Below are 27,897 nucleotides of genomic sequence, written 5' to 3'. Positions count from 1 at the left end.
AATGTGTTTGAACATACGTAGAGAAAAATCTGTTATGATGCACATAGTATGACAGAAGACCCATATTGCCTTTTACATTAATCTTTCTGTATTGTTCAAAGTTTTTCAAGGGAGCCATTGTCCTTATTTTTGTATTCAGAAAAAAAGTAATGTTATTTAAAAAAAAAAAAAAAATCCCTTTCCTTTCCACGGAGCTCAAAATGACATCTAATGAAGTCACAGACCAGCGTGCTGTGAGAGACTATGCAAATCCACTGGTTACCCAGGCAACCCAAAGGCAGGGGACGCTGTGTACTCTGAGCCCGGCCTAATAGATGCCCTTGGCCGGGTTTCCATGGGATTAGCCTGAGGAGCCAGCTGGCCCTGAGACAAGCTGAATTGTAAGTCAGGAGGGATCTTTCTTTTCCTTTCTAGGAACCCCAAGTTCTTAGGCCTCTTGTCATGCTCCCTGCTGCTCCCCTCACCCACACTAGAGTAGATCACACATTTCACGTTTCACTGAAGTAGAGCATAAATATGCATTTCAAATCCAGCAGTGTGTACATGTCAAACCCCAACTCCCTAACTATCCTTTCTCCCCATCCCCCCCACCCCCCAAGCATAAATTTAATCTCTAAGTGTGTGAATCTGTTTTTGTTTTGTAATAATTTCGTTCCTATTGTCTTCTTTTTAGATCCGCATATGAGGGATGTCCTGTGATATCTCTCTATTTAAAATGGATAGCCAGCCAGAGCCGGCCGTGCAGCACAGGGAACGATGCTCAGTGTCACACGGCCGCCTGGATGGGAGGGACAGTGGACACGTGTATGTAGGGCTGAGCCCCTTCGCTGTCTGCCTGAAACTATCACAACACTGTCCATCGGCTTTGCGCACAGACACGGTCGATTCAGTCATCTCTGACTCTTTGCGACCCCATGGGTCGTAGTCTGCCAGGCTCTTCTGTCCATGAGTTTTCCCAGGCTGTCCATGAGTTTCCAAGAATACTGGAGTGGGTTGCCATTTCCTCCTCCAGGGGATCTTCCTGACTCAGGGATCGAACTTGCATCTCCTGAGTTGCAGGCAGATTCTTTACCCCTGAGCCACCAGGGAATCGGCTTATACTCTGATGCCAAATAAAAAGGTTTTTTTAAAAAAAGAAAGAAAAGTGATATGCAACGCTTTTAATCTTCCCTTGTACCATCCCTGATCTCCTCCAACAAAATTTACATTAAAAGCAAATCAAAGAATCACCCATCCTGTGTTTTCTTCTCTGAAGCCTGTTCATTCACAAGTCTACTTTCTCAATGAAGCCGCACATGAAGTATCCACTTTACCCAGCCGAGGCTGAGCCAGGGAGGAAATTATGTATGTCTTCAGAAAAAACCACAGTCCTAGCGATGACAAGACAGGGCAGATGAATCATGTCAGGAAAATTCACAGGGCCTGGGGCAGCAAAGAACAACCAAAGCCCTGGTGGCAGAGGAACCAGAGGACTCAGAAGGTTTTCAGTAGGAAGAGATTTTCCTCTTCCCTTCTAGACGCTTCTGGTCAGACTAAGAACTGAATTGATGTGAGATGGAGTAACGGGAGACAATCAAACAGAAGTTTAGTATATATCCTGGTGGCTCAGACAGTAAAGTGTCTGCCTGCAATGCAGGAGACCCAGGTTCGCTCCCTGGGTCAGGAAGATCCCCTGGAGATGGAAATGGCAACCCACTCCAGTATCCTTGCCTGGAGAATCCCATGGTCAGAGGAGCCTGATGGGTTACAGTCCATGGGGTCGCGAAGAGTCGGACATGACTGAGCGATTTCATTTTCTTTAGTATACATGGGAGAGATCCAGATAAACTAAGGCACTCACCAAAATAACTGAAGTCTTCACTTTAAATAACATCTTCAGCCAAAGATGAAAGAGGATGTGGTGGGTAGTGGTTGGGAACCACAAAGGGTAAAAATGCAATTCACATGAATAGCCAAGCAAATGTCTGGTAAACACATATTTGCTGGGTTACGCAGAGACAGTGGGTCACACAGAGACAGTGGATCACAGAGTGGGCTCTGATTGCTAAGCCCTGTCGAGTTCCTCCACCCCCACCGAGCCCAGATCTTTGCAGATATCTCTGGTGATAGCTCTATTCTAGGGAACCCCCGCCATCTAAATTCTTTTAGGCAGTTAGGAGGAATTTCAAGGTTTCTTCCCGACTTTTTTGAGTCTTGATTCTTTTCAGCTCAAAATAATCCACATGCCAAAGAGACATTTCAGGGAGGAAAGTTTTGCTCCCCTACAAAGTGATGCTTAGGGTGTATGCGCTCATGTTCAGTCACTCAGTTGTGTCTGACTCTTTGCAACCCCATGGACCATAGCCCACCAGGCTCCTCCTTCCATGGGATTTTCCAGGCAAGAATACTGGAGTGGGTTGCCATTCCCTTCTCCAGAGGATCTACCTGACCCAGGGATTGAACCCCTGTCTCCTTCATTGGCAGGCAGATTCTTTACCACCGAATCATCTGGGAAGCCCTGAGGCATAAGGGGCTTAAAATCTGACAAAGAGATGGCAGAGCAGGAAGGGATATCAGCACAGAGAGACCAACCCATTCAAGACATAAGGAGTGAGAGATCAGGACACGTGTGGCTCATGGCAAGTCCTTGGTCTGATGGTGCCCACTGGGTAAAAGTGAAAGAAGTCACTCCGTCTTATCCAACTCTTTGCAACCCACGGACTATACAGTCCATGGAATTCTCTGGCCAGAATACTGGAGTGGGTAGCCTTTCCCTTCTCCAGGGGATCTTCCCTCCAGGGGATCGAACCCAGGTCTTCTGCACTGCAGGCAGATTCTTTACCAGCTGAGCCATGAGGGAAGCCTAGCTGGGCACAGCCTCTCTAAGATACTGACGTCACTCTTAAAATTCATAGCAGTGGCCACACCATAAACATTCCACATCATTCCAGTTCTTCTTGGATTTTGTTTCTCTGCTATCTTTCTTGCCATACTCTGCTCACTTCACCCATTCTGAGCTTGACCTTGTTCCCAGTCCCCTCCACTCCCTGTCGAGCTGGTGTCCCATCACACCATGCTCCCCAGCGAGTCCTGGATTGAAGAAAGGCATTCATTCTTCCTCCAGCTTCCCGAGTGTCTGTTGGGCTTGGAAGTTGGAAGGCTTGACCAGGAGCTTCAGGAGGCAAGGCTAACTGGTGTCCATGTCCTGAGTCAGGGCAGGCTAGGAAGTCACAATGGGTCCAACACATTAGGTCTGAAAAAGCTGTGGAGCAAATCTAGGATCAACAACAGAGAACAGTCATTTACTCATGGGGATTTCTACTGAACATCTTTTTAAAATGTATTGTCTCATTCTTTCTGGTTGCTCTAGGTCTTCATTGCTGCGAGGGTTTTCTCTAGTTGCACAGGATGGGGGCGACTCTTCACTGCAATGCACAGGCTTCTCACTGTGGTGGCTTCTTTGGCTGTGGAGCACAGGCTCTAAGCTCCTGGGCTTCAGCAGTTGCAGTATTTGGGCTCAGTAGTTGAACACAGATTGAACCCATCATGTCCCTGCATTGGCAGGCTGTTCTTATCCACTGTTCAGTTCAGATCAGTTCAGTCGCTCAGTTGTGTCCGATTCTTTGCGACCCCATGAACCACAGCACACCAGGCCTCCCTGTCCATCACCAACCCAAACCTATTTCCATTGAGTCAGCGATGCCATTCAACCATCTCATCCTCTGTCAGCCCCTTCTCTTCCCATCTTCAATCTTTCCCAACATCAGGGTCTTTTCAAATGAGTCAGCTCTTCACATTAGGTGGTCAAAGTATTGGAGTTTCACCTTCAATATCAGTCCTTCCAGTGAATATTCAGGGCTTATTTCCTTTAGGATGGACTGGTTGCATCTCCTTGCAGTCCCAGGGACTCTCAAGAGTCTTCTCCAACACTACAGTTCAAAAGCATCAATTCTTCAGCACTCAGCTTTCTTTATAGTCCAACTTTCACATCCATACATGACTACTGGAAAAACCATAGCCTTGACTAGACAGACCTTTGTTGACAAAGTAATGTCTCTGCTTTTTAATATGCTGTCTAGGTTGGTCATAACTTTCCTTCCAAGGAGTAAGCGTCTTTTAATTTCATGGCTGCAATCCACTGTACCACCAGGGAAATCCTACTGAGCACCTTTTATGTGTCAAGCACTGGGCCAGAGGCTGAAGATACAATGAACAGAGTTAACCCCATCCCTCCACGCTGCTGGTGCTAAAGCTAGTGGTTTTCCTGATGAGAACATCTGGTGTCTGCTCTGATTGGTTAGGCCTGTGACACAGTGATGGTTAATTATTTTTCATGTCACCTCTTGTCCCTGGCTGGCTTCCCTGTTAGCTCAGCTGGTGAAGAATCCGCCTGCAATGTGGGAGACCTGGGTTCTATTTCTGGGCTGGGAAGTTTCCCTGGAGGAGGACATGGAATCCCACTCTAATATTCTTGCCTAGAGAATCCCCGTGGACAGAGGAGGCTGGTGAGCTACAGTCCATGGGGTCGCAGAGTCGGACACGACTCAGCAACTAAGCACAGCACTGTTCCCTGGCCTTGTGAGAGGGCAGATACAGATGTTAATCAATATTGATAGTGATAAATATATAATTACAAACTGAAATAAGGAAAAGAACTTGGAACCTGACCTAGACTGGGAACGGTGGTCAGGGAAAGCTTCAGGGAGGAAGCGAGCCTTGAGCTGAGATCCAAATGGTGGGCAGGAGATAACTGGTGAAGACGTAGGGGTGGAACAGAAGAGCGTTGTGAGCACAAAGGGAGACCCAGACCACTTTGTAGGCGGAGTTTGGTTGAATCTTCTAAGGAGAAGGGGTAAGATGCAGGATTGATGAGCTGTGAAGTGTTCTGAGTTGACTTGGGCATCAGTGCCTGCTGTGGTCTAAATGTTTGTGTCCCCCCACCCCCAGACTCATTCCCAAAACATTAAAATCCGAATGCCTGAAGTGATGGTTTGGGGACAGGTAAGCCTTGAAGGTGGAGTCCCAATACATGAGATTAGTGTCTAAAAAAGAGGCTCCAGAGAGAGCCTGAGCTCCTCCTTCTATGTGAGGACACAGCAGGGATGCTCTGGCTTATCTCCCAGGATGAGGACCCTCACCAGAACGTGACTTTTCTGGCACCTTGACATTGGGCTTCTCAGGCTCCAGCACTATGAGAAATAAATTTCTGCTGTTTTTAAGTTACCCAGTGTGGTACCTGTGGTAAAGAACCCATCTGCCAATGCAGGAGACCTAAGAGATGCAGCTTCAATCTGTGGGTCAGGAAGATCCACTGGAGGAGGAAATGGCAACCCACTCCAGTATTCTTGCCTGGAGAATCCGAAGGACAGAGGATCCTGGCGGGCTATAGTCCACAGGATCGCAGAGTTGGATATGACTGAAGCGACTTAGCCAGCACCAGTCTGTAGTATTTAGTTATAGCAGCAGCCCAAATGGACTAAGACAGTAATCTTTCTTTTTGATGGGGAAGGGACAGAAGAGTTAGTGAGATTCATTTAAGGAGAGATGGTGGTTCAAAGCGCGAGCAGCTAAAGTGCACAGCAATGGACTTGGCACCTCTGTCCCCCACGGCAGGTTAGAAAGAGCGTGCAACAAGAGGCAGCAGGAGGTTGCCTAGGCTGGACAGGCCAGTTCATCCAACTCTGGCCACGTTGCCAAGAGCTGCCGTCTTATGTAGGAATGCCCTCCTTCATCACGGAGATACCTCATAAGCAACGGGAGGGGATTGTAGGGGAGAAGGGACACAGGCGTATGTACGGCTAAGTCGCTTCACTGTTTACCTGAAACTATCCTAACACTGTTAATCAGCTATACCCCAATTCAAAGTAAAAAGTGAAAAATAATAATAACAACCTCATAAGCTTCCCAAATGTGCAGACACGGTGAGGCAAGACATCTCTCCCCTTCGCCTTTGGCTGGGGAGGGCTTCAGTTAGAGTTGGGAGTTGTCAGTCGGGATTCTCAGCTGCAAACAACAGAACCACTCCAGCTTAAGCAGAAAGCACTCCTATTAATAGAATCTCCAGGAAAGCCAGGGAATGGAGCTTGCAGACTATGCCCCCCTGGTGGTGGTGGTGGTGGTGGTTTGGCCGCTAAGTCGTGTCCGACTCTTTGTGACTCCAAGGACTGCAGCCTGCCAGGCTCCTCTGTCCATGGGATTCTCCAGGCAAGAATGCTGGAGTGGGTTGCCACTTCCCTCTCCAGGAGATCTTCCCAACCCAAGAATCAAACCCAAGCCTCCTGCATTTGCAGGCAGATTCTTTCCCAACTGAGCCACCAGGGAAGCAATCTGGAACCACTCCCAAATCAGCGACGTCCATCCACCCAGCAGCGCCGCTGAGCTCAGTCACGGCAACCTGCGTCACCCAAGACACTCTGTCGTCTGTTTCTTCCGCATGAACAGGCTACCTTAGACAGACCAAGACCCACTTTGTCTTGGAATGCTTTACTTCCACTCAGGACCAGCTACATGATTCGCAGGTCCCAGTGAAAAATTACAGTGCTGAGCTCCTTGTCCAAAAATTAAGAATTTAAAGACAGAGGAATTAGACCAAGCGTGGGCCTCTCTAAGCATGGGTCCTTGTGTAACTGCATGGATCACAACGCCTGCCTCCTTTTCCTCCAGGTTGACCAGATTTATGTTGTTTGGACACTTGTATAACCTACTGTTGCTGGACATGGTGGAAAGAGGTGGTAACTCAAGTGATAATCCTCAATAATAAGATAACTGGTAAGGTCTGGATCCATCTGGAAACCTATCAGAGCTCATTGTGTAGGGAAGGGAGGTGTCATAAAATTCTGGGACCTACACAAAGAAGGACAAAGGATGAATTCCAAAGCTGAAGCAGGAACAAAAGTCGCTTTGGCAAGCTGGCTGTCTTCACAACGCTGTACTTCTTGTCACAGGATATGGGTTGTTATGGTGAGTGAACTGGGACAGAAGTGTGAAACACTACAGAGAGGGTTTTCTTTCTTTCTTTCCTTTTGTGTCTTTCTTCTATGAAACTTTGGTCAAATGTATTCTCTGGAACTAAAGTAAGACATCCATAACCCAGTATTTCATGACAAAGGATACATGTGTTCAACATTTCTATAAAAAGAAAAAACACCCCAAGATTCAACCATCCAAACCAGGCTTCTCCAAAACCCATGGGGCCTCGGCTATAGAAAGCAAAAAAGCGCCTTGACGCTGGTAATACTGCACGCTCATCTGCACACCTGGAGGGATTCAAGCTGTAAGTCTAATCCCACCTGCAGGGCTCAGGTGGTCTGAATAGGGGTCCGACAATGTCCGCTCTGGGAAGGAGTGATAGAAAGCATGTTACCCTGACACATGTCCTTAAGTGTGCTGAGGTGAGGAGGAGCGATGCAAGTGTAGAGAAAAGGGGAGCCCAGTTTGAGACAAGAGAGACTGTTTCTCGTGTCAAAGTGTAAGGGAGAAGCAAAACCATAAATGGTAGGTGGAGTGTAGGACTGGAGATCTAAGAAGACTGAGAAAGTGGAAAGAGGACACGGGAGTGAGTTCAGAGGTTTCCAGAACAGAATCCGAGTTTTTGGTGTTTTTTTTTTTTTTAACATTCCTGGGGACTTATTTCGTGCAGCAGATGGGAAGGCACCCCAACTCTAGAGTCAGTCCACCTAGATGTAACACTTCCCCTCCATGACTAACTGGGCGACCTTGAAAAAAGTGATTTAACCTTATCAAGCCTTGACTTTCTGCAAAGATTAGACAGTAATGAGGATGAGATAGTATGAGATAGTAATGAGGAGAGTAATTAGGATTTCGTGAATTATTAAAGTAGATAACAGTGACTGGTTTTTGGTAGGAATTCAAGAAATAGTAGGTGTGGTGATGGTGATGATATTGAAGCTTACGAAGATGGTGATGATGGTGGTGATAAAGGTGACCGATACTGATGTCAAGGAACCTGGCCTCTCCTGAACCCTGCAGTGAGCACCATGGGGAGGGGTGGATGACGTGTGAACCCCACAAGAGGGATAGTGGTGGGCGATGAGGAGCAACCAGCGGAGGAAGAGACGGGCAGCACGGGGAGCTAACTAGGAGACCTGTGATCACTGCCAGTGAGACATGCCCAGGGCAGCATCTCAGCTGCTCTCTAGAGACGCACGAGGTTGGGCTGTAAATACATCTTATACACAATGACCATCAGACTCTGGGCAAGTGTTTACAAAAAATGGAGTGAAGTCAGGAGGAAGAGAGAGCCCTGCTCTCAGGTGAGCACATTTGAGGAACAGCTCTGCCTGTGATGGGCAATTCTTTTTCTCTCCGGAGGTTTACAGGAAATGACAGAAAGTGAAAACTCCCATTACTACTTGTGGGCACTGGGGCACCAGATTACGCCAGTTCTCACATCTGAACCTCCTACACCGATCTCTGTGAAAAAATAAGGAGCAAGAACAGAGAAGTGGCCATGACAACTTCTGGTTTTGTTTTCGTCTTCTGGAAATGTGTGTTGCGTTAAATGACCATACACAGAAGGCAGTTTAGTTTTCTCTTCCTGATTAGAAAAGGGATGTGCGCTTATTAGAGAAAATTTGGAAAACACAAAAGGTCAAAAGTCAAGAATAGGAATCACTGAAAAGACCATTCTGCAGAGATTACTACTCTGCATTTGGGCCGCTTTTCGATCCCTGGGATGGGAAGATCCTTTGGAGGAGGAAATGGCAACCCACTCCAGTGTTCTTGCCTGGAGAATTCCAGACAGAGGAGCCTGCTAGGCTATAATCCATGCGGTTGCAAAGAGTCAGACATGACTGAGCGACTAACGCTTCCTTTCATCGATTTTGTTGTTCAGTTCCTAAGTCATGCCTCACTATTTGTGACCATGGACTGCAGCCCGCCAGGCTTCCCTGTCTTTCACCATCACCTAGAGTTTGCTCAAATTCATGTCGAGTCAGTGATGCCACCCAACCATCTCATCCTCTGTCACCCCCTTCTCCTCCTGCCTTCAATCTTTCCCAGCATCAGGGTCTTTTCCAATGAGTCAGCTCTTCACATCGGGTGGCCAAAGTATGGGAGCTTCCGCTTCTGCATCAGTCCTTCTAGTGAATATTCAGGATCGATTGGTCTGATTTATTCATTTAATTATGTATAGGTAACACACACACATTGATGTGTTACATTTGTATTTTATTTGACAAGTGGATCACATGAGAAACAGTTTTATGCTCTACGTCTTACACTTATCATTGACATTTTTCTATGGCATGAAATGTTCTTTGAAAATGATTTACATACAATGAAATGACTCCTTTGCATGCAATTCTGAAAAAACTGGAAGGAGAGCTGACAAACACATAGACTCCTGTTACCATCACCACAGTCAAGACCCAGAACAATCTGTCTCCCCAACTAGAGCCCCTACAGGGCTCCTTTTTAGTTAGTGCCCTCTCCAGTCTTAACGCTGAGGCTGAAAAGTACTCCATTCCTATAATTTTGCTTTTTTTCAGAATGTCCTATAAATAGAATTATATAGTACGTAGCCTTTTGGTCTGGCTTTTTTCACTTGGCACAGTGCAATTGAGACTCGCTCACACTGCTTCATTTATCCATAGCTGGCTACTTCTTACTACTGAGTAGGATTCCACTGTACAGATGTACCAAGGTTAGCTCCTCCATTCACCGGTTGAAGGACAGTTGGGCTGATAAGCATGACTTTTCCTATTTGAATGATATCCCATCCTCAGTTCAGTCCAGTTCAGTCGCTCAGTTGTGTCCAACTCTTTGCGACCCCATGAATCGCAGCACGCCAGGCCTCCCTGTCTATCACCAACTCCCGGAGTTCACTTAAACTCACGTCCATTGAGTCGGTGATGCCATCCAGCCATCTCATCCTCTATCGTCCCCTTCTCCTCCTGCCCCCAATCCCTCCCAGCATCAGAGTCAGTATCCCATCCTACAGATATACTAAATCATATGCAAAGAGTTCCCTATTATTAGAATTTTTAGTTCCCCCTCATTACAAATAACCATTACATGGGCATCTTCATACACAACTCTTTGCCTACCAAACATCTTTGAATATACTTATATAGTATACATGTATTTGAAGCTGTCAACAAACAGGCAGTATGCCCTGTTGGTGGCATAAGAATATATGAAAATATATACACAGTTGTACTAAAATTTTCTTAAAATGTTTGCTTATATAAAAGACAGTCTGTGTCTCAATGCATTGTATTATGAAAATAAGAAAATAATAATTAACTTTGCTCTAATGAAGTTGTTTTTAACCAGCTAAATAGAGCTAGATTAATTTCTGAAATCCTGAGCATGTATATCACTCACAATCCATTTCAGAACATTGTTCAGCCAGCACGAAGCTTCTTTAGACAATGGAACCACTTGGTGTATACAGAACAAGGATGACTGGGCAAGGGCAGGCTTCAGGTCTGTGGGCCACTTAAGGCAGCATAACTGAGTTTCTAGTTACATCTGAGCAACTGAAGTGAAAGCTGCTAAGAGAGAAAAGATAAAGCAGGCACCTCGTACTGCATAAAAGGCTTCCCTTTGAGTAGATGCTGCTGCCCTGCAAATTAAAAAGGAAACAGGAAAAAAAAAAGTCAGTATTGATGCATGGCACCTACTCTCGAAAAATACATGCACACTGCAGGAAAATCTAAATAGTACAGGAAGGGACTTCCCCGGCGGTCCCGTGGTTAAGAATCCACCTGCCAATGCAGGGGACACAGGTTGGATCCCTGATCCGGGAAGATCCCACATGCCATGGGGCAGCTAAGACTGTAAGCATGAACTACTGAAGCCTGAGCACCGCAACTAGAGAGGAACCCCACTCACCACAACGAGGCAAAGCCCACACACAGCGATGAAGACCCAGCACAGCCAAAATTAATAAGTCAATTCAAAATAAAGAAATAGCACAGAAAGTTACAAAGTGAAAAGTAAAAGCTTCTTTGTTGTTCAGTCCCTAAGTTGGGTCCGACTCTTTGCGACCCCATGGACTGGGGCCCACCAGGCTCCTCTGTCCATGGGATTCTCCAGGCAAGAATCCTGGAGCGGGTTGCCATTTGCTCCTCCAGGGGATCTTCTCTACCCAGGCCTCCCTATTCCCACTTTGCATAGAGATAATTCTTGATAGTCTGAGCTGTCCTCTCAGGACAGTCCCACGTGCGTGCAAAGAAATTACCACATCCTTTTGTCTAAGCACAATGGAATCTACAATTTGTTCCTTCACCCAACACGACATCTTGGACCTGCTTCCATACTGGTATATATGGAGGTACTCATCCTTTCTCCTGGGTGAATTCTGATTGTATGGATGCACCATAAAGTTACCCAAATGCAGCAATATCTACTGATGGATATTACACCATTAGAGTTTAACTGGTGATGAAGAACCAGTTATGACATAAAGACATTGAGACAGGCTCTGGCCAAAATAGGGACTGTGGCCATAGCGATTAGGATCCAACCTCCAGATTTTTAAAAACAGAAGTAATGAATTCTTTGAAAGCAATCAAAGACAACGTTTTTAAATTTAGGAAACACCCTGATGTCTTTATTCCCTGGCTTTCTGCTAAGTCACTTCAGTCGTGTCCGATTCTGTTCGACCGCATAGACGGCAGCCCACCAGACTCCCCCATCCCTGGGATTCTCCAGGCAAGAACACTGGAGTGGGTTGCCATTTCCTTCTCTAGTGCATGAAAGTGAAAAGTGAAAGTGAAGTCGCTCAGTCGTGTCCGACTCTTAGCGACCCCATGGACTGCAGCCTACCAGGCTCCTCCATCCATGGGATTTTCCAGGCAAGAGTACTGGAGTGGGGTGCCATTGCCTGGCTTTCTACTAGTGGCTTATTGTTAGAGTGAGTGCTGATCACCTCTTTTTCGCTAAAGCAAGCTCCAGCAGTCCACAAAGTTGTACTATGGCTCCGCCTGCTGGACATTTTCTATAACTGCACATCTGATTCAGTTCCTCTTCTAGACTTCGTTCATTCAAAATTGATTAGTTTTTGCTTTTAAATAATTAACCCATTAAGACAGAGATAAACTTATTTTTACTTTTTAATAAAATAAAATAATACAGAACTAAGCACAGTAATAGTGGGTCTCCCTTCCCTAGAAGTAATCACTGTTAGGGATTGGGAGTTTATCACTTCAGATCTATTTCTACCATTTACATTCAATATCATGCACAAACAGAAATATACTTTTGTTTTCTTTTACTTTACATGTTTGGGTCCACATTCTTTGCACTGACTTGTCACATGTTAGCTTAAGCTTTTCAGGCCAATGTGGAGTTGTGCTTGAGGACAGCATTTATGCAGAGAGAAAAACACATTACTTGCAGTTACTTTGGTTTTAAAAATTAATTCTAGCTATTACATTAACAAATTCAAAATCTTAACTTTCCCATACACTTTTTCTATTTCATTTATGAATAGTCTTGTTCTAATTTAAAAGCCGAATGAGCTCTGATAATAACTTCTAAGGGGACTTCAAAATTATTCTAATTCCCAGAACATTTTAGGTTAGATTCTTTTAAATTTTCATTTTAAAATATTACATTTTCTTTATAAAATATTGTTAAGTGACTTCAAGTGAGCAAAATCTTCTTAAATACTTGATGCTAGTAAATTTAATAAATGTATAAAATTTAATCTTAATTCTCTTAAACATTTCAACACTGATTTAAAGAACAGGGGAGCCTGGCATGCTGCAGTCCATGGGGTCACAAAGAGTCAGACACAACTTAGCAACTGAACAGCAGCAATGACTGATTTAAAAAAGTAAAAATCGCTAATAACTTTCAACTAAAAATTCTAAGTCTAAAATCAGTTATTTAAAAGTTAAATTTATATTGGAATCACACGGCTATTCCAAGAGCTATTCGTATATGCTAAATCCTCTAAAATGTTATAAATAAGTTAAATATATAAAAAAAATACAGACTGTTACTAATCTTAACACAAAAGTAATATAAGTTGGCTTTATATCAACAGCTGCTCATTAGATTCTGAATTTCTTCCGATGAAAAGTCCTTTTCTCCACTATCCCTAAGCAAGTGAAATTTGCTCTCCTACTTTTGTGACCTAGGGCCAGGGCGGAGTAGGGGAATACATTTTGAACCGTAAACTGGGGCCAAGATGAGAAATCTGATTTTCTCCTTGGAACCCTGACTGACACAGCAAGGCCTTATGTCAGTAACACGATTATGTCTGCTTCCTCATATCCTCACCAATCCTGCAGATGATCCACACACTGAATTTTTGTCCATTAACTTATAAGTCGATAAGACTGTTTACTACACATTTCTTACTTTAGTTGTTTGTGAGAATGTTTCCGTATTGTTACATGGTTTTCTAACACCCCCAGCTTTATGGAGATATGTGACATAAACCATCTACTCTTTAACTTTTTTTTCTTTAAACAAAGGTCCGTGTGTTTTACAAACTTTGCTGCAGGGCACCTAAGCCTGCGCACCACATCTACTGAGCCCACGTGCCTAGAGCGTGTGCTCCGCAACGAGAAAAGCCACCGCTGTGAGGCTTGCCCACTGCAACAAGAGAGCCCATGCGCAGCAAAAACTTAGTGAATTAATTAAAAACATATTTTTTAAGTGCACCACTGGGAAGATCCCCTGGAGAAGGAAATGGCAACCCACCCCAGTACTCTTGCCTGGGAGAATCCCCAGGACAGAGAAGCCTGGTGGGCTACAGTCCATGGGGTTGAGGAGAGTCGGACACAACTCAGCATGCGTGCCGGGGCATCTACCTGCGAGGATTCCGATCTCTGCTTCCGAGACCGCAGCACCTTCTCCTCCTCTCGAACCAAGCCTCCTCCGCCTCCCTTTTGTCAGGACACTTACATTACATACAGGGCCCACGTGGACAGTCCAGAACTGTCTCCCCATCTCAAGACCCTTACGTTCTTATATCTGCAAAGCTCCTTTTGTAACATAAAGTAAAACCCACTCATTCCAGGGGTTAGGACCTGCACATATTTAGATGTATGACTCAGCCCAACACAGTGGGTAAATTCAGGAGTCCAGTTTGGGATGTGTTGCCTTTGAGATAAATATTAAGCAGGGAAGGGAGGGTGGGTTTTATTCTCAGGAGAGGAAAGTGAAGACCCAGGCCCTCGTCTATTCTTTCCCTTCCTGTGAGAGGCCTCAAAAACAGGCGTGCCTAATTCACAGGGAGTGACCAGCAGAGCACTGGAGGGAGGGATTTAACCTCGCCAGCCACTCCAGGGACACGTGCAGGTACTGATGATGTAAACGTCTTGTCTCCTTCATTGCCATTCCTTGCATGGTAGTGTGTGTACATGTCAATTCCAATTTCCTGAGTCATTCCACCCCCCCTTCCCCCACCATGTCCACGCACATCCATTCTCTACATCTGTGTCTCTATTCCTGTCCGCAAACGGGTTCATCTGTACCGTTTTTCTAGATTCTACCATATACGCATTAATAGATGACATTTGTTTTTCTCTTTTTCACTTACGGCCAAGAAGTACATGAAAACATGCTCCACATCACTGATTGTTAGGGAAATGCAGATCAAAACTACAATGAGGTATCACTTCACACCAGTCAGAAGGGCCATCATCAAAAAATCTGCAAACAGTAAATGCTGGAGAGGGTGTGGAGAAAAGGGAGCCCTCTTGCACTGTTGGTGGGAATGCAAACTAGTACAGCCACTATGCAAGACAGTATGAAGATTCCTTTAAAAACTAGGAATAAAACCACCATATGATCCAGGAGTCCCACCACTGGACAGTCCATGGGGTCGCAGAGTCAGACACGACAGCAACTGACCTGAACTGAACTGAATTTCAGCATTGATTTCTTTTTAATAAAAATATACATCTATGTTACAATAGAGGTAATCATTTTGGGGAAGAGCCAAAGGATATTCTTTCCACTGGACATATACCACAATTCTAAAAGACACATGTACCCCAGTGGTCACTGCAGTACTATTTACAATAGCTAGGCCATGGAAGCAACCTAGATGTCCATTGACAGAGGAATGGATAAAGAAGTTGTGTTACATATATATACAGTAGAATATTAGCCATAAAAAAGAAGGCATTTGAGTCAGTTCTAATGAGGTGGATGAACCTAGAGCCTATTACACAGAGCGAAGTAAGTCAGAAAAACAGCTCTCATATATTGACACCTATATACGAAATTTAGAAAGATGGTACTGGTGAAGCTATTCGCAGGACAGCGATGGAGATGCAGACATAGTGAATAGACTCGTTGGCACAGGCAGGGAAGGAGCCGGGGGACGAACCAGGAGAGAAGCGTGCAAACAAATACATTACCATAGGTAAAACAGACAGCCAGGAGGAGTTTGCTGTGTGACACACGGAGCTCAAATCTGGTGCTCTGTGGTGTGGGATGGGGTGGGAGGTAGGAGGGAGGTTCAAGAGGGAGGGGGCATACGAATATCTGTGGCTGATTCACACTGATGTATGGCAGAAACCAACAGAGTCTTGTAAAGCAATTACCCCCCAATTAAAAATAAATAACTTTTCTGAAAAGGCAAGTAAATAAATGAAAATAAGATGAAATGAAAAACAAACAGATGAACAAACTCACATCTGTGTCTGGTAACATATGTGTGTACTGGGATGTATGGGCAGAAATGGACCAAAATGCTGAAAGAAATTCCTTAGAGGAAATGGGGGTAGAGGGAAAGAATATTTAGGACTGATTTCCTTTAGAATTGACTGGTTTGATCTCCTTGCTGTCCAGGGGACTCTCAAGCATCTTCTTCAACCCCACAACTCAAAAGCATTAATTCTTCAGTGCTCAGCCTTCTTTATGGTCCAACTCTCACATCCATTCTCACAGGCTTCCCTTGTGGCTCAGCTGGTAAAGAATCTGCCTGCAATGCGGGAGACCTGGGTTCGATCCCTGGGTTGGGAAGATCCCCTGGAGAAGGGAAAGGCTACCACTCCAGTATTGCCTGTGGCTTTTGCTATAGCTTGCTTGTTCCAAACTGCAATTCCTCTACTGGTCCCAAATAAACTCACTTTCTTTAAAAAAAAAAAAAAAAAGGTTTTTTTGGTGTGGACCATTTTTCAAGTCTTTATCGGATTTGTTATAATATTGCTTCAGTTGCACATTTTGGTTTTTAAACCACGAGACGGGGGTGGGGGTGGGGGTCTTAACTCCCCAGCCAAGGATCGAACCCACACCTTCTGCATTGGAAGGCAAAGTCTGAACCACCGGACCACCAGGGAGGTCCCCCAAAATAAGCCCACTTTTGCTGGTAAAATAGCTTTCATTTCTGAGGTCCACAGAAGTAAATTTTAAGAGGTGGTCCTGCCACCCCAGGTCCAGGCTTTGTGCTGCCGCCGGTGCAGCTGCAGTGGCCTTGCTCCCATGGTGCACGCGGGGGTCAGCTCAGCTGCACGGATGTTCAGCAAACCTGCACTTACCCAGCAGCGCAGAGATGGAGAGGGGCAGTGCACACGTACCAACCTTACTCTGCAGCCGGGCATCTCAGCGGGTGGGCGTAAAATGACACTGTGACCCACCGGCATCCTGTAAATGGTAAGGGCTGGCCATCTTCAGGAAGCAAGGAAGTTAGGTTAAAAATTTACTTACAAACTTAAGGCACAGTCAGGATGAGTGCTGTGTTCCACACACTGTAAGAGCTTCACCGGTCTGCAAAATGAAAAGAAGTAATATTTAAGGGCTGATTCAAGTGACTTTCATTCATCATACATTTATGGGGAACCTGCAAGGTACTAGAGATACAAAGTCTCTGACCTTGAAGGACACAGTTTATTTTCAAAAATATTAGCTGGCATTTGTTGAGCACTTACTATGTACCAGAAAATCTGATAATATATTAAATATTTTACATAGATGATGTCATTCCCTCCTTACAACAACTGAACAAAGCATGTACTAAGGAGATCAAACCAGTCAATCCTAAAGGAAAACAACCCTGAATATTCACTGGAAGGACTGATGCTGAAGCTGAAGCTGAAGCTCCGATACTTTGGCCCCCTGATGCGAAGAGCCAAGTCATTGGAAAAGACCCTGATGCTGGGAAAGATTGAGGGCAGGAGAAGCGGGTGGCAGAGGATGAGATAGTTAGCATCGAGGACTCAAGGGATATGAATCTGAGCAAACTCTGGGAGATGGTGAAGGACAGGGAAGCCTGGCATGCTGCAGTCCATGGGGTCACAAAGAGTCGAACACGACTGAGCAACTGAACAACAACAACAAATTATTATCTGCGATCGACAGCTGAGAAAGCTGTCCAGAGGAACCTGGCCAAGTTCTCACAGTAGCAAGTTGCGGAGCTGAACTTGAACCTCCCCTCCAAAGCCTGGGCATGGAACCACTTCTGTAAAGATGTACAACTTTTCTGGGAAAATCTGTTGATAAGAACTTCGGGCAGAAGGTTGGACTTGAAGCACGTGGGTGATGGCTGGTGCCCAGGCTTCAGGGAAGAAGATGCGGGTTCCAGGACAGTCCGGAGGGAAGGGAAAGTAGCAGTGAGGACAGGAGCCTGGTGACAGTGAGAGGCAGGCCAAGAGAGGATGTCAGTCAGCCACAGGGTGACTGGAGGGGACTTGGGAAGAACAGGAAAGCATTCTGTCTATGGCACGCTACGTGACCCCTCCCTAGGACTCTCTGCTTCTCAGTGGACACCGTTCAGATACATTTTTTTTTTAACAAGAGTAGTCTGTTATTGGATTTCCCTGGTGGGCCACTGGTTGAAAATCCACCTGCCAATGCAGGGGACACAGGTTCAATCCCTGGTCTCAGAGGATTCCACTCAGTGCAGAGCAACTCAGCCCAAGCACCCCAACTGCTGAGCCTGAGCTCTGCAGCCCGTGTTTGACAACAAGGGAAGCCCCAGCACCGCAGCTAGAGAGGAATCCCCTGCTGGCTGCAATGAGAGGAAGCCGCCTCACATCAACAAAGATCCAGCACAGCCAAAAAATAATATTAATTTTTAAAAAGTAGCTTGGTATTGCTGTCATGACTCCCCACTTCCCCCACCAAAACGCACTGAGTTTCACGGAGTGTGGGTCAATACAACGCAAAGCAGAAAACAGGAGGCAAGAGAGGCTTTGAACAAGGACCTTGCCACGATCTGCAGGATGTGGGGAGAAAGTTCGACCGCCGTGGCACAGAGGTCAGTGTCACCTGAAATTTGACGGGCAGGGGATTCTCACTTACATCTGGGCTTGAGTCTGATCTGTTAACCCTGGCTGCTCACCCTGTGTTAAGCCTGTTGTTATCTCTCTGGGGGCCCAGGAGAAATAAAACCCCATCTGAACGCGAGAGCCCACAGGTGGTACAGAAATAGGAACTGGGGGGCTGAGCCAGGCATGCAAGGGCGGAGCCTGGGTCCGGCTTAGGTGGGGCAACGTGACTCAGGAAAAGCAGGCTGAGTCCTTGAGGCTCACAGCTGTGAGTCTGGAAGGCAGCCCTGGGCCCCCATTTGACCTGATGACTTGTAAAAAGACAGCCTCCTCAGGGAAGTCCCTGGGCCAAAGCCAAGTGATCCTAACTGTGGAATTTTTAGCCATTATTTTTTTTCCTATCCCTGAGCTCTTTTAGAATCAGAATTGCCTTTTATTTAATTTACAAAAACCTGATGCTGTAAGAAAGGAGGAATCTCAGAGTAGAAAGAAAAAGGGGAAGCTTCAGGGTCACACAGTGATGGGTTCAAAACTCAGCTGTGTCACCGAGTAGTGACTTTGGGAAACTTGCTTAACCTCTGACCTTTCATTTACCCATGCATAAACAGGGGGTATTTATATAAAACAGACAAAACAAATCTATGCTTTTACAAGTCCAGAGAGTGGTTCCTACTACAGGCGGATAGGGAGCCTGAAAGGGAGACCAAGAAGAGACTGGGGGTGCTGGTGACGCTCTGCCTCTTAATCCGGGTACACGTGTTCAGTGCCCTGGGGAAATTCATCCAACTGGATACTTACGGTTTCTGCATTTTTCTGAACACAGATTATGTTTCCAAAACAAGAGTATGTGCTTTACTTTGTGTTCAAAACAGGGTGATGATAACACCTAACTAACTTCAGAGTCTTCTGAGACTGCTAGCAATAACAGAGAAGGGAAAGAGTCCAGCTTCAAGCTGTGGGAAAAGAACAGGCCTGTTCTCCTTGGGGGGACGCCTGAGGAGGGGGAGACCCACACTTCTGGGGGCTTTGCTCAGGTGGGAGGGTCACCAGGTCCCTTTTGAGAAGGCCAGAGGGTGGCAGGGCCAGCTGGACAGTCCCTGGCACTGGTAAAGGCTGCAGATATAACATGCACCCTGCTGCACTCACAAACCTTCGGGAAAGCCCCTAAATCACTGAAGTGTTGGGCTCCGGCCCCCGGGGAAACAAACAGGCCCGCAAACTCAGGAGCCAACACATAAAGACACATAGAGAAGCAGGAAGCGATAGGTGAGTAATTCCCAGGCCAGGGGAGGGCTTTCAATCATCCCAGAATTTGAGCCAAACTTACATTTCCAAGAATCAGGAGCACCCCGAAATGATCTCTGACTACATGTATATAAAGTACCTGGCCCATAAAGTCCGTGATAAATGGTAGCTATGATGACTTCGGTTGGTCCACAGCCACCAAGCATCTCTCTGTAAGTATCTCAAACTCCCCTTAATATAAATCACGGGTAGTGTGGCATCCAGAGAAGCAGTGTGCAGGTGACTCCCCAAGCAGGTAAGCGAGTGAGGAGGACACCAGTTACTCACAAATGATAAATGGCAAATGTCCATCCTTTAAGCATCCTTAAAAAGGGCTGAGGACAGTAGGGGATGGGGGTCGGGGGAACTCTAGCTGGAAAGCACTACCGGTCCCCAGATCCAGTGACAACAGGAAGGCACAGTTCCATGGCCTCTGGGGCTGACCTCTGAAAAACCTTTCCAACAGCCCCCTGCTCCTTCTTTGAATATAAGCACTGATAACCGTTGCTGAAGCTGAAGCTCCAATACTTTGGCCACCTGATGCGAGGAGCCAACTCTTTGGAAAAGACCCTGATGCTGGGAAAGATGGAAGGCAAAAAGAGAAGGGTGCGGCAGAGGATGAGAGGGTTAGACAGTGTCACAGACTCGATAAGCATGCATTTGAACAAACTCCAGGAGACAGTGAAGGACAGGGAGGGTTGCAAAATGCCGGACATGACTTAGCGACTGAACAACGGATTACAATCCGCCACCTACGTGTAGTCATCGATACAGCTGTACTGGAAACCCATCTTGTCCAGCCTGTCTTCCAAGAGCTTCACGCTGCCTTCTCCACAGGATTCCCTGAAACACAAACACAAACATATACACATCAAAGAAGCTGTTTCTGTGTTAATGAAAAGTTATACTGGCCACGTGCTACTGAGATCTACTCCTCGCTGGAGAAATACGTGGCAGATTCTCTGAATCCAGAGGTGTTGCCGGAACCCGAGCCGCCGCTCCCACGTGGAGATGCTCTGAACCTTAAACCTGTCCGAAGCCCGCGAGTCACGCACATCCATGCTCAGGCCCGCGCCGGCGCATGCGCGGTGGACCACAGGGCGCATCCCAGCCGCACCGCAGACGCAGCGCTGAGCTTGGGCTCCGAGCCAGCTGACTGCCCCCTTATCCAACCCACAGCGTATTAAGTCGATCTTCAGATGGAAATAGAAAATACATACAAAGTCAAAAAATATTAGAAAACTCAAATAAACAAAAAGGGCGGGGAGCCTAAATCTCACATCCTTGGCGATAACCGCTGCTAACATGTTGATGTACATCACTTTCGACTTTTTAAATGTATTTATTCCGACGAGACTGAAAACATAACAACCCAATTCTGCTGCCCAATGCGTGTTTAATCTGCGTTTGCCCATGTCTGTGTGTCCACGTATGTACCTCTCTGCCATTATTTTTAATTCCTGCTTGGGCTCCTTTTACAGTCTGAGCATAATTCATAAAAAGCAGTCCCCTGTTGTTAAAGGTTCAGTCCTACATTTCAGTGCCGTTGACACTACATGGATACATGTACATGTATGACTGAGTCCCTTTGCTGTTCAACTGAAACCATCACAACATGTAATCGGCTATATACCCCAATACAAAATAAAAAGTTAAAAAAAAAAAAAGGAGGACTTCAAGCTTGCATTGATATCTGACCTGATGCAACCATTGAGTTAGTGGTTTCCCAGAAAAGTATGGATCTTAAAAGCTTTCTCAGCCAGTTATCTGAGACCCAGTTATGAAACTGGTTGTTCTGTGAAAAGAATGTCTTCATTACATAGTCCATGAGTCAATTCTGAGAACTCCTGGTGAGGTTTTTGGACTTCTAATGACAGAGAGAAAAAATTGGCTTTGCCCCACACGAATGCATGAGGCCCTCTCCTATCTGATGCTGCCCTGGTCACTCAGAAAGGCTGAGAGGAGTCTCTGGATAAAGGAAGCTTTCTCTCTGGGCTCAGGACTGACTCGTGGCATTTCAGAAAGTCAAGCCTTTGCCTTTCTCTGCCCACCACACTATGAACAGAGAAGACAGTGGCTTCCCCAGAACTGTACATGTAAATCAGACTGGGTCATGTCACATCCAAGAAAAGCATGTTTGTACCATGACCATCACCAGTAGCATGGTAACTTACACCTTGGGTCCTCCGATTTCATGCATCACCCAGATCTCAATTCGTGTGATTTTATCCTTCTGGAGGTAGGGAATTTCAAAATCTGCAAAAAAACTGAGAAAACACGTTCTGTCAAGTCCTAAGGCAATATGACACTGTTCCCATATCATTGTTAGCCGACTTACACATTACTTTTAACACTATTGGGGGTTGTTGGTGGTGGCGATTTTGTTGCTAAGTCTTGCAACCTCATGCACACTGTAGCCCACCAGGCTCCTGTCTCCATGGGATTCTCCAGGCAAGAATACTGGAATGGATTGCCATTTCCTTCTCCAGGGGATCTTCCTGACTCAAGGATCAAATCCGAGTCTCCTTCATTGGCAGGTGGATTTTTTACCACAGAGCCGCCAGGGAAGCCCTTTGGGGATTACCTTTTAGCTTTAACTTTTAGGTTACTATTGCATTCGTGCATTCAGCTGTTAGTGGTATAAAGGTATGCACATGGCTCTGATGTCCAGGTCATTCAATGGTTTTGCTCCAGCTGAACTTACAAAAGCACTAGATTGGGATATGCGGACGATCCTCTTAAGCCTCCATTCAAAACAATTAAAAAGACATCTTGGCATCTTTGTCATATATGCTAGGGCTCGCATTCTTACCCTTTTACAGGATAGGCTCCTGCTGGCTCTGAGCCATTCAGCATGACATTGATCACCCCAGAACTATCTCTTGCATACTGCAAAAAAGAAACAAGCATTTTGAGTTAGCCAAGACACCATTTTTCACCTATGAAATAGTCAACCGTTTTTTTTTTTCAATTAATAATCCTCAATACTGACAAGGATGTGATAAATCTGGTATTCCACAGAGCTAGAAGGGATGTAAATTGGCATATCTTGGAAAGCAAATTGCTTTGAAATGTGCAAACCTCATGCCTGTCATCTACCATCATAAAACAATACAGGACTTCCTTGCTGGTCCAGTGGTTAAGAATCTGCCTGCTGATACAGGGGACATGGGTTCAATCCCTGGTCTGGGAAGATCCCACAGGCCACCAAACAACTAAGTCCGTGCGCCCCAACTACTGAGCTCGTGCTCTAGAGCCTGGGCTCTGCAGGAATAGAAGCCACTGCAAAGAGAACTCCGACACTGCCACTGGAGAAAAGCCCCTTCAAGCAGCAACAAAGACCCAGCACAGCCAACATAAATAAAGAACTATTTTTAAAAAAATAAAAGAATCCAAAACTATCAGATTCCAACCCTGTATCAACCAGTGTACACTATCTTATGCTGCTGCCATTACAAACAGTCTCAAAAATCCCAGTGGCTTTCAACAAGAAAGGTTTATTTCATGCATATGCTACATGTGTATCACTGGTTTTCGGATTTGGGGTTTGGGTTTTCCTACATATGCTCCTGCTCTGGGACCCAAGTTGATGAAGTCTCCACATCTGCAGAGTCATAGTTTATCAGCGAGGGAGAGAAAAGTGGCACGCCACAGACCAGTTCTTCAAGTCTTCCCCAGTGGCTCAGTGGTAAAGAACCTGCCTGCAATGTGGGAGCCACAGAAAATTCATGTTTGATCCTGGAGGTGGGAAGATCGCCTGGAGAAGGAAATGGCAAGCCACTCCAGTATCCTTGCCTGGAGAATCCCATGGACAAGAGGAGCCTGGTGGGCTACAGTCCGTGGGGTCCCAAAGAGTCAGACACGGCTAAAGTGACCTGGCGTGCATGCACGCACACACCCAGAAGTCAGGCAGTCACTCCTACTCATATCCTATTAGCCAACGCAAGTCACACAGAAGTAACTTCAAGAGACAGAATGAATGCGAAACACACGCCCAGACGATGAGCCAGAAATACTCAGGAAACATCACAAAGGATCCCCCGGTGCACAGAGTTATACTGCAGCACGGTTTGTAACCAATCTAAAACGGTCAGCTACAGGGAAGGGTAAGTCCATCGTGGTACTCACACGTCTGAAATACAACCCAGCTGCTGGTAAAAGACTACGAAAGACTGGCCGTAGCCCAAGAAGTGCTTACATCCAGAGCAGTGTGTGAGATGAGATGGCTCGCGCTCAACTCTGTTCAAAATGAATGGGCAGGGACTTGGCTGGTGGTCCAGTGGCTAAGCCTCTTGTGCTCTCAGTGCAGGGGGCCAGGGTTCGATCCCAGGTCAGTGACCTGGCTCCCGTGTGCTGCAACTTGAAAATATCCTGCCTGTCACAACTGAGACTCAGTGGAGTCAAATAAATAAAGAAAAACACAAAAATGAATGGGCAGAAGTGTGGGAATCAGTCAACCCCCGAAATTCCTAAGGCAGACACAGGGCCAGAGAAATTCCCCAATCTCCTGCTCAGCACACTACTGGAGCATATAATTTCCCTGATAAAATGCTTCTTCTGGACTGAGGTGGAGCAGGGCAGGGCTGTCACGCAGATCTGAGATTCGCAAGGCCGGGCTTGTTCTCTGGCAGTGTTAAATGTAAGTTGCTCAGTCATGGACTCTGTGATTCCATGGACTGTAGCCTGCCTGGCTCCTCTGTCCATGGAATTCTCCAGGCAAGAACACTGGAGTGAGTTACCAATTCCTTCTCCAGGGGACCTTCCTGACTCAGGGATCGAACCCTGGTCTCCTGCATCACAGGTGGATTCTTTACCATCTAAGCCACCAGGAGAGCCTGGCCGCCCAATACCGGCTGCAACACTCCGCTCCATGCCACCACACCTGTCTCAGCTTGCTTCCAAACATGCGAACATTCGAGGTTAAATCTGCAAATGCCAAAGTCTGATGACCACTGTGTTAAATGATTTGCTCTTAGGTAGCAGGAATGTGAATAACTAGTTTTTTTCTTTATACATTCTATAATTATCATTCTCTATCATGAGCAGCTATTAAACTGGTGATACAAAAAAATTTTTTTTCATTAAAACAAAGCATGTCGGGACTTTCTTGGTGGTCCAGTGGTTAGGACGCCATTCTTCCATTGCAGGGGGCACAGGGTCAATGCCTGGTCGGGGAGCTAAGGTCCTGAATGCCACACGGCACAGCCAAGAAAAAGAAAAAGGAATGCAGATGCAGTGAGGCTGTATGAAGTCACAGTGTCCAGTTGCTGCACTTGTTAGCTCAGTAATTAGACGGATTAAGTTCCTTGGCCTCGTCACCAAGGCCTATCTGTAAAACAAGGGTAGTAAGAGTCTCTACCTATAGGATCACTGTGATGATCAAATTATTTTAAATGATACTACTATTTATGGCATATTTCTCTGCCATGGTTCGGACCCTCTCCTCATCAGTATATCAATACTATATTATCTCACTTCACGTTCAGACTACCCAGCATATTCTGAGGGTTCATAAAATGTGTGTGTGTTTGTGTTAGTCACTCAGTCGAGTCCCACTCTTTGCAACTCCAATGGACTGCAGCCTGCCAGGCACCTCTGTCCATGGGATTTTCCAGGCAAGAATACTGGAGTGGGTTGCCAATTCCTTCTCCAGTCGTAAAGGTGAGCATGGTCACGAAACTCCCATTTCAGGGTTGGAGGTGGCTTGGAGCGCACTTTGAAATGGGGTAGGTCCACGGGGTAACATTTGGGTTTCTCTGCATACGATGCTGATGTCACTCCTGCGTGGTCCTTAGGACCCCATGTTCAGATGATGATGCCACACACAGCCCCCCACTCCTCAATGAGGGGCTTGGGCAGCTCACCCCCTGGAGTGGTTCTGCACTCCAGGCAGAACCTGTGGGGAGCAGGCACAGACCGAGGGCTCCCCGGAGCTGGCAGGAGAGAGAGGAATAAGAACACCTTTGTCGGGAGCCACCCTCCGCTTAGTTCCAAACTGCCCCTGTAGCGGAAGATTTAACCAAAGAGTCTCTTGCCCTGATGAACAGTGGCTCCGGTGGACACCTGGTGATCCAGGGCAGGAAATGAGACCGAAAGGGACACAGATAACCCTGAAAGGGGCTCAGTGGCAGGACCGGACATCGCCAGAGCCCTAGCCAGTGCCGATAACAGTCAACTGGTCTTTGTCAGGCATTGAGCTAAAAATGTCACCTTCCTATTTGGAATCTTTGGTCTAAGGATGGTGGCAGGAAATGTAAGCTGCAGTCACTGGTGTTTTCTAGCTACTGATCGCTATTGATTCTGCTGATGATATTCTCCGTGGCCTTTAGGGGACTGTGGGATTTCCCTGGTGGCTCAGACGGTAAAGCATCTGCCTACAATGCAGGAGACCGGGGTTCAGTCCATGGGTCAGGAAGATCTGCTGGAGAAGGCAATGGCAATCCACTCCAGTACTCTTGCCTGGAAAAATCCCATGGACAGAGGAGCCTAGTAGGCTACAGTCCACGGGGTTGCAAAGAGTCGGACACGACTGAGTGACTTCACTTTCACTTTCTGCACCTCCAGTTTATCTCTGGTCTGTATCATCTCCTGCCCCAAGAATATCAGCCTTCTGGACGCCTCTGACCCCCACATATAGGTCTCAGGAGACCCAGGTTCTCCCGTAAAGCAGGGATTACGCCACTTCACATTGCAACCAATATCACATTGATTTGAAACAGTAACAACAACCGCGACCCAACTGTAATAATAACAACTGTTTAAGATCCTCAGCTGAAGCTACCATTTAGAATATTTTCTCTGCGCCAGGCAATGCATTAAGCATTTCAGCTTCTTAAATCCTCACGCCTTTATGGAGCAAAGAGGCTGAATCAGAACGTGGCAGAAAGTGAGACACAGGGAAATGAAGGACTGACGCGATGGCCCAGTGATGCCTCTGAACCCTCCGGCGCCCTCTTCACAGGTCCCACACGTGCTCTGCCGCCCAGCCGTGCACCCCAGGATTACCTGGATGGATGCACTTTTCCAGAAAGAATCCACAGGGTTGTTTTCACAGTCTCCTGATGTTGGACAGGATTGGTAGTCGAGTCCTACAGGGCAGACAGACAGACACATTTCATTTCAAAGATTATAACAGGAAGGGATTTATTGAAAATATTTGCTGGGTCCACTATAGGTATAAAGAATTTTTAGTGGATTTTTAAAAAAATCTTTATTGAATTTGTTACAATATTGCTCCTGATTTATGTTTTGGCTTTATGGCCAAGAGGCACGTAGGATCTTGAGCCCTCTCCAACCAGGGCTCAAGCCCACATCCCCTGCATTGGAAGGTAAAATCTTAACCACTGGGCCACCAGGGAAGTGCCTCCAACAAAATACATTGAACCACATTCTACAGAACGTGTATGGGCTTAAAATTCATAGCTCTGTCTACCTAGGCCACAAGAAGCCTGGTGAGGAGCATCCAACCCCTGATAAGAAGACATTCATCATTCTGCTCCACACAAATGTGAAGAAGGTGGAGAATTGAACAGATGGATTATTTCTCTGCTGGAGTTCTAGCCAGTGATACATATATTGATGTGTGTGTGTGTGCTCACTCAGTCCTGTCTGACTCTTTGCAACCCCATGGACCGTAGCCTGCCAGGCTCCTTTGTCCATGAAATTTTCCAGGCAAGAATACTAGAATGAATTACCATTTCCTACTCCAACATATATTCATATATATATATATCTAAAAATTATATATAATATCATATTATAAATTATACACATATTAAAAATTATAAATATTTAAAATGTATATGCATTATATATATATACATATATATATATATTTGCTTTATTGGGAGAAATGTTTTCTGTAATTAGCACAAGTGTTGGAAGTAAATACAAGAAAAACAGACCCAGACAATAACAGTCCTTAGCCAGAAAACAGAAATTTTATAACATTTAAAATATACAAAAACTTAAAATGTACGACGTTTAAAAATTTTAAGGGCAAAATTCAGCAGCTATATAATGGGATTTGTCCCCCATTTACACTATTTAAAAAAAAAAAAAGAAGGAGAAAGTGCTCATTGACAATTCATTCCAGGGAGGACCAAGCAGAGCACCATGAGAACTGCTTGAAGGGAAATGCATGATGATTCGTTGGCCCCTCTGGGTGTACCAGCATCACCAATTTGGAGGCTTCCCGAACCCCATCAGAGAAGGGTTTTTATGGAGATTTCATGATGTAGGTGTCATTGAGTCAGTCGTTGGTGATTGACTCAATCTCCAGTCCCACTCCCCTTCCCAGAGGACAGAGGACGGGGTTGAAAGTTCCAGCTTTCTAATGATGCCTCTGTGTTTTTGGCAAGCAGCCCCCATCAAAAGTCACCTAGGGGGCTCCCAACCACCAGTCATCGCGTTACTATACAAAAGGCGCTCTTATCCC

General features: G+C 45.9%; 1 protein-coding gene across 2 annotated transcripts in view; it reads right to left on the bottom strand.

Moving 5' to 3' along the window:
• BST1 (bone marrow stromal cell antigen 1) overlaps nucleotides 1–27,897 on the bottom strand; it is a 44,372-nt gene that overhangs the window by 5,105 nt on the left and 11,370 nt on the right. Inside the window, exons 4-9 of one of the 2 annotated variants that reach the window (XM_061420864.1) lie at nucleotides 26,466–26,548; nucleotides 22,273–22,349; nucleotides 21,635–21,727; nucleotides 20,217–20,303; nucleotides 16,618–16,677; nucleotides 9,148–10,567 (exon numbers count right to left, since the gene is read on the bottom strand). In XM_061420864.1, coding sequence (XP_061276848.1) covers nucleotides 10,468–10,567; nucleotides 16,618–16,677; nucleotides 20,217–20,303; nucleotides 21,635–21,727; nucleotides 22,273–22,349; nucleotides 26,466–26,548 — 500 coding nt within the window. In that variant the 3' untranslated portion in view covers nucleotides 9,148–10,467. Of the gene's footprint in view, nucleotides 1–9,147; nucleotides 10,568–16,617; nucleotides 16,678–20,216; nucleotides 20,304–21,634; nucleotides 21,728–22,272; nucleotides 22,350–26,465; nucleotides 26,549–27,897 lie in introns of those variants that run through there. The other variant, XM_061420865.1, reaches the window with a different exon arrangement.

This window comes from Bos javanicus, chromosome 6 (genome assembly GCF_032452875.1).
Source record: "Bos javanicus breed banteng chromosome 6, ARS-OSU_banteng_1.0, whole genome shotgun sequence".
Taxonomy (NCBI): domain Eukaryota; kingdom Metazoa; phylum Chordata; class Mammalia; order Artiodactyla; family Bovidae; genus Bos; species Bos javanicus.
Note: the sequence above shows the minus strand (reverse complement) of the source record. Positions and strands in the feature narration are given on the sequence as shown.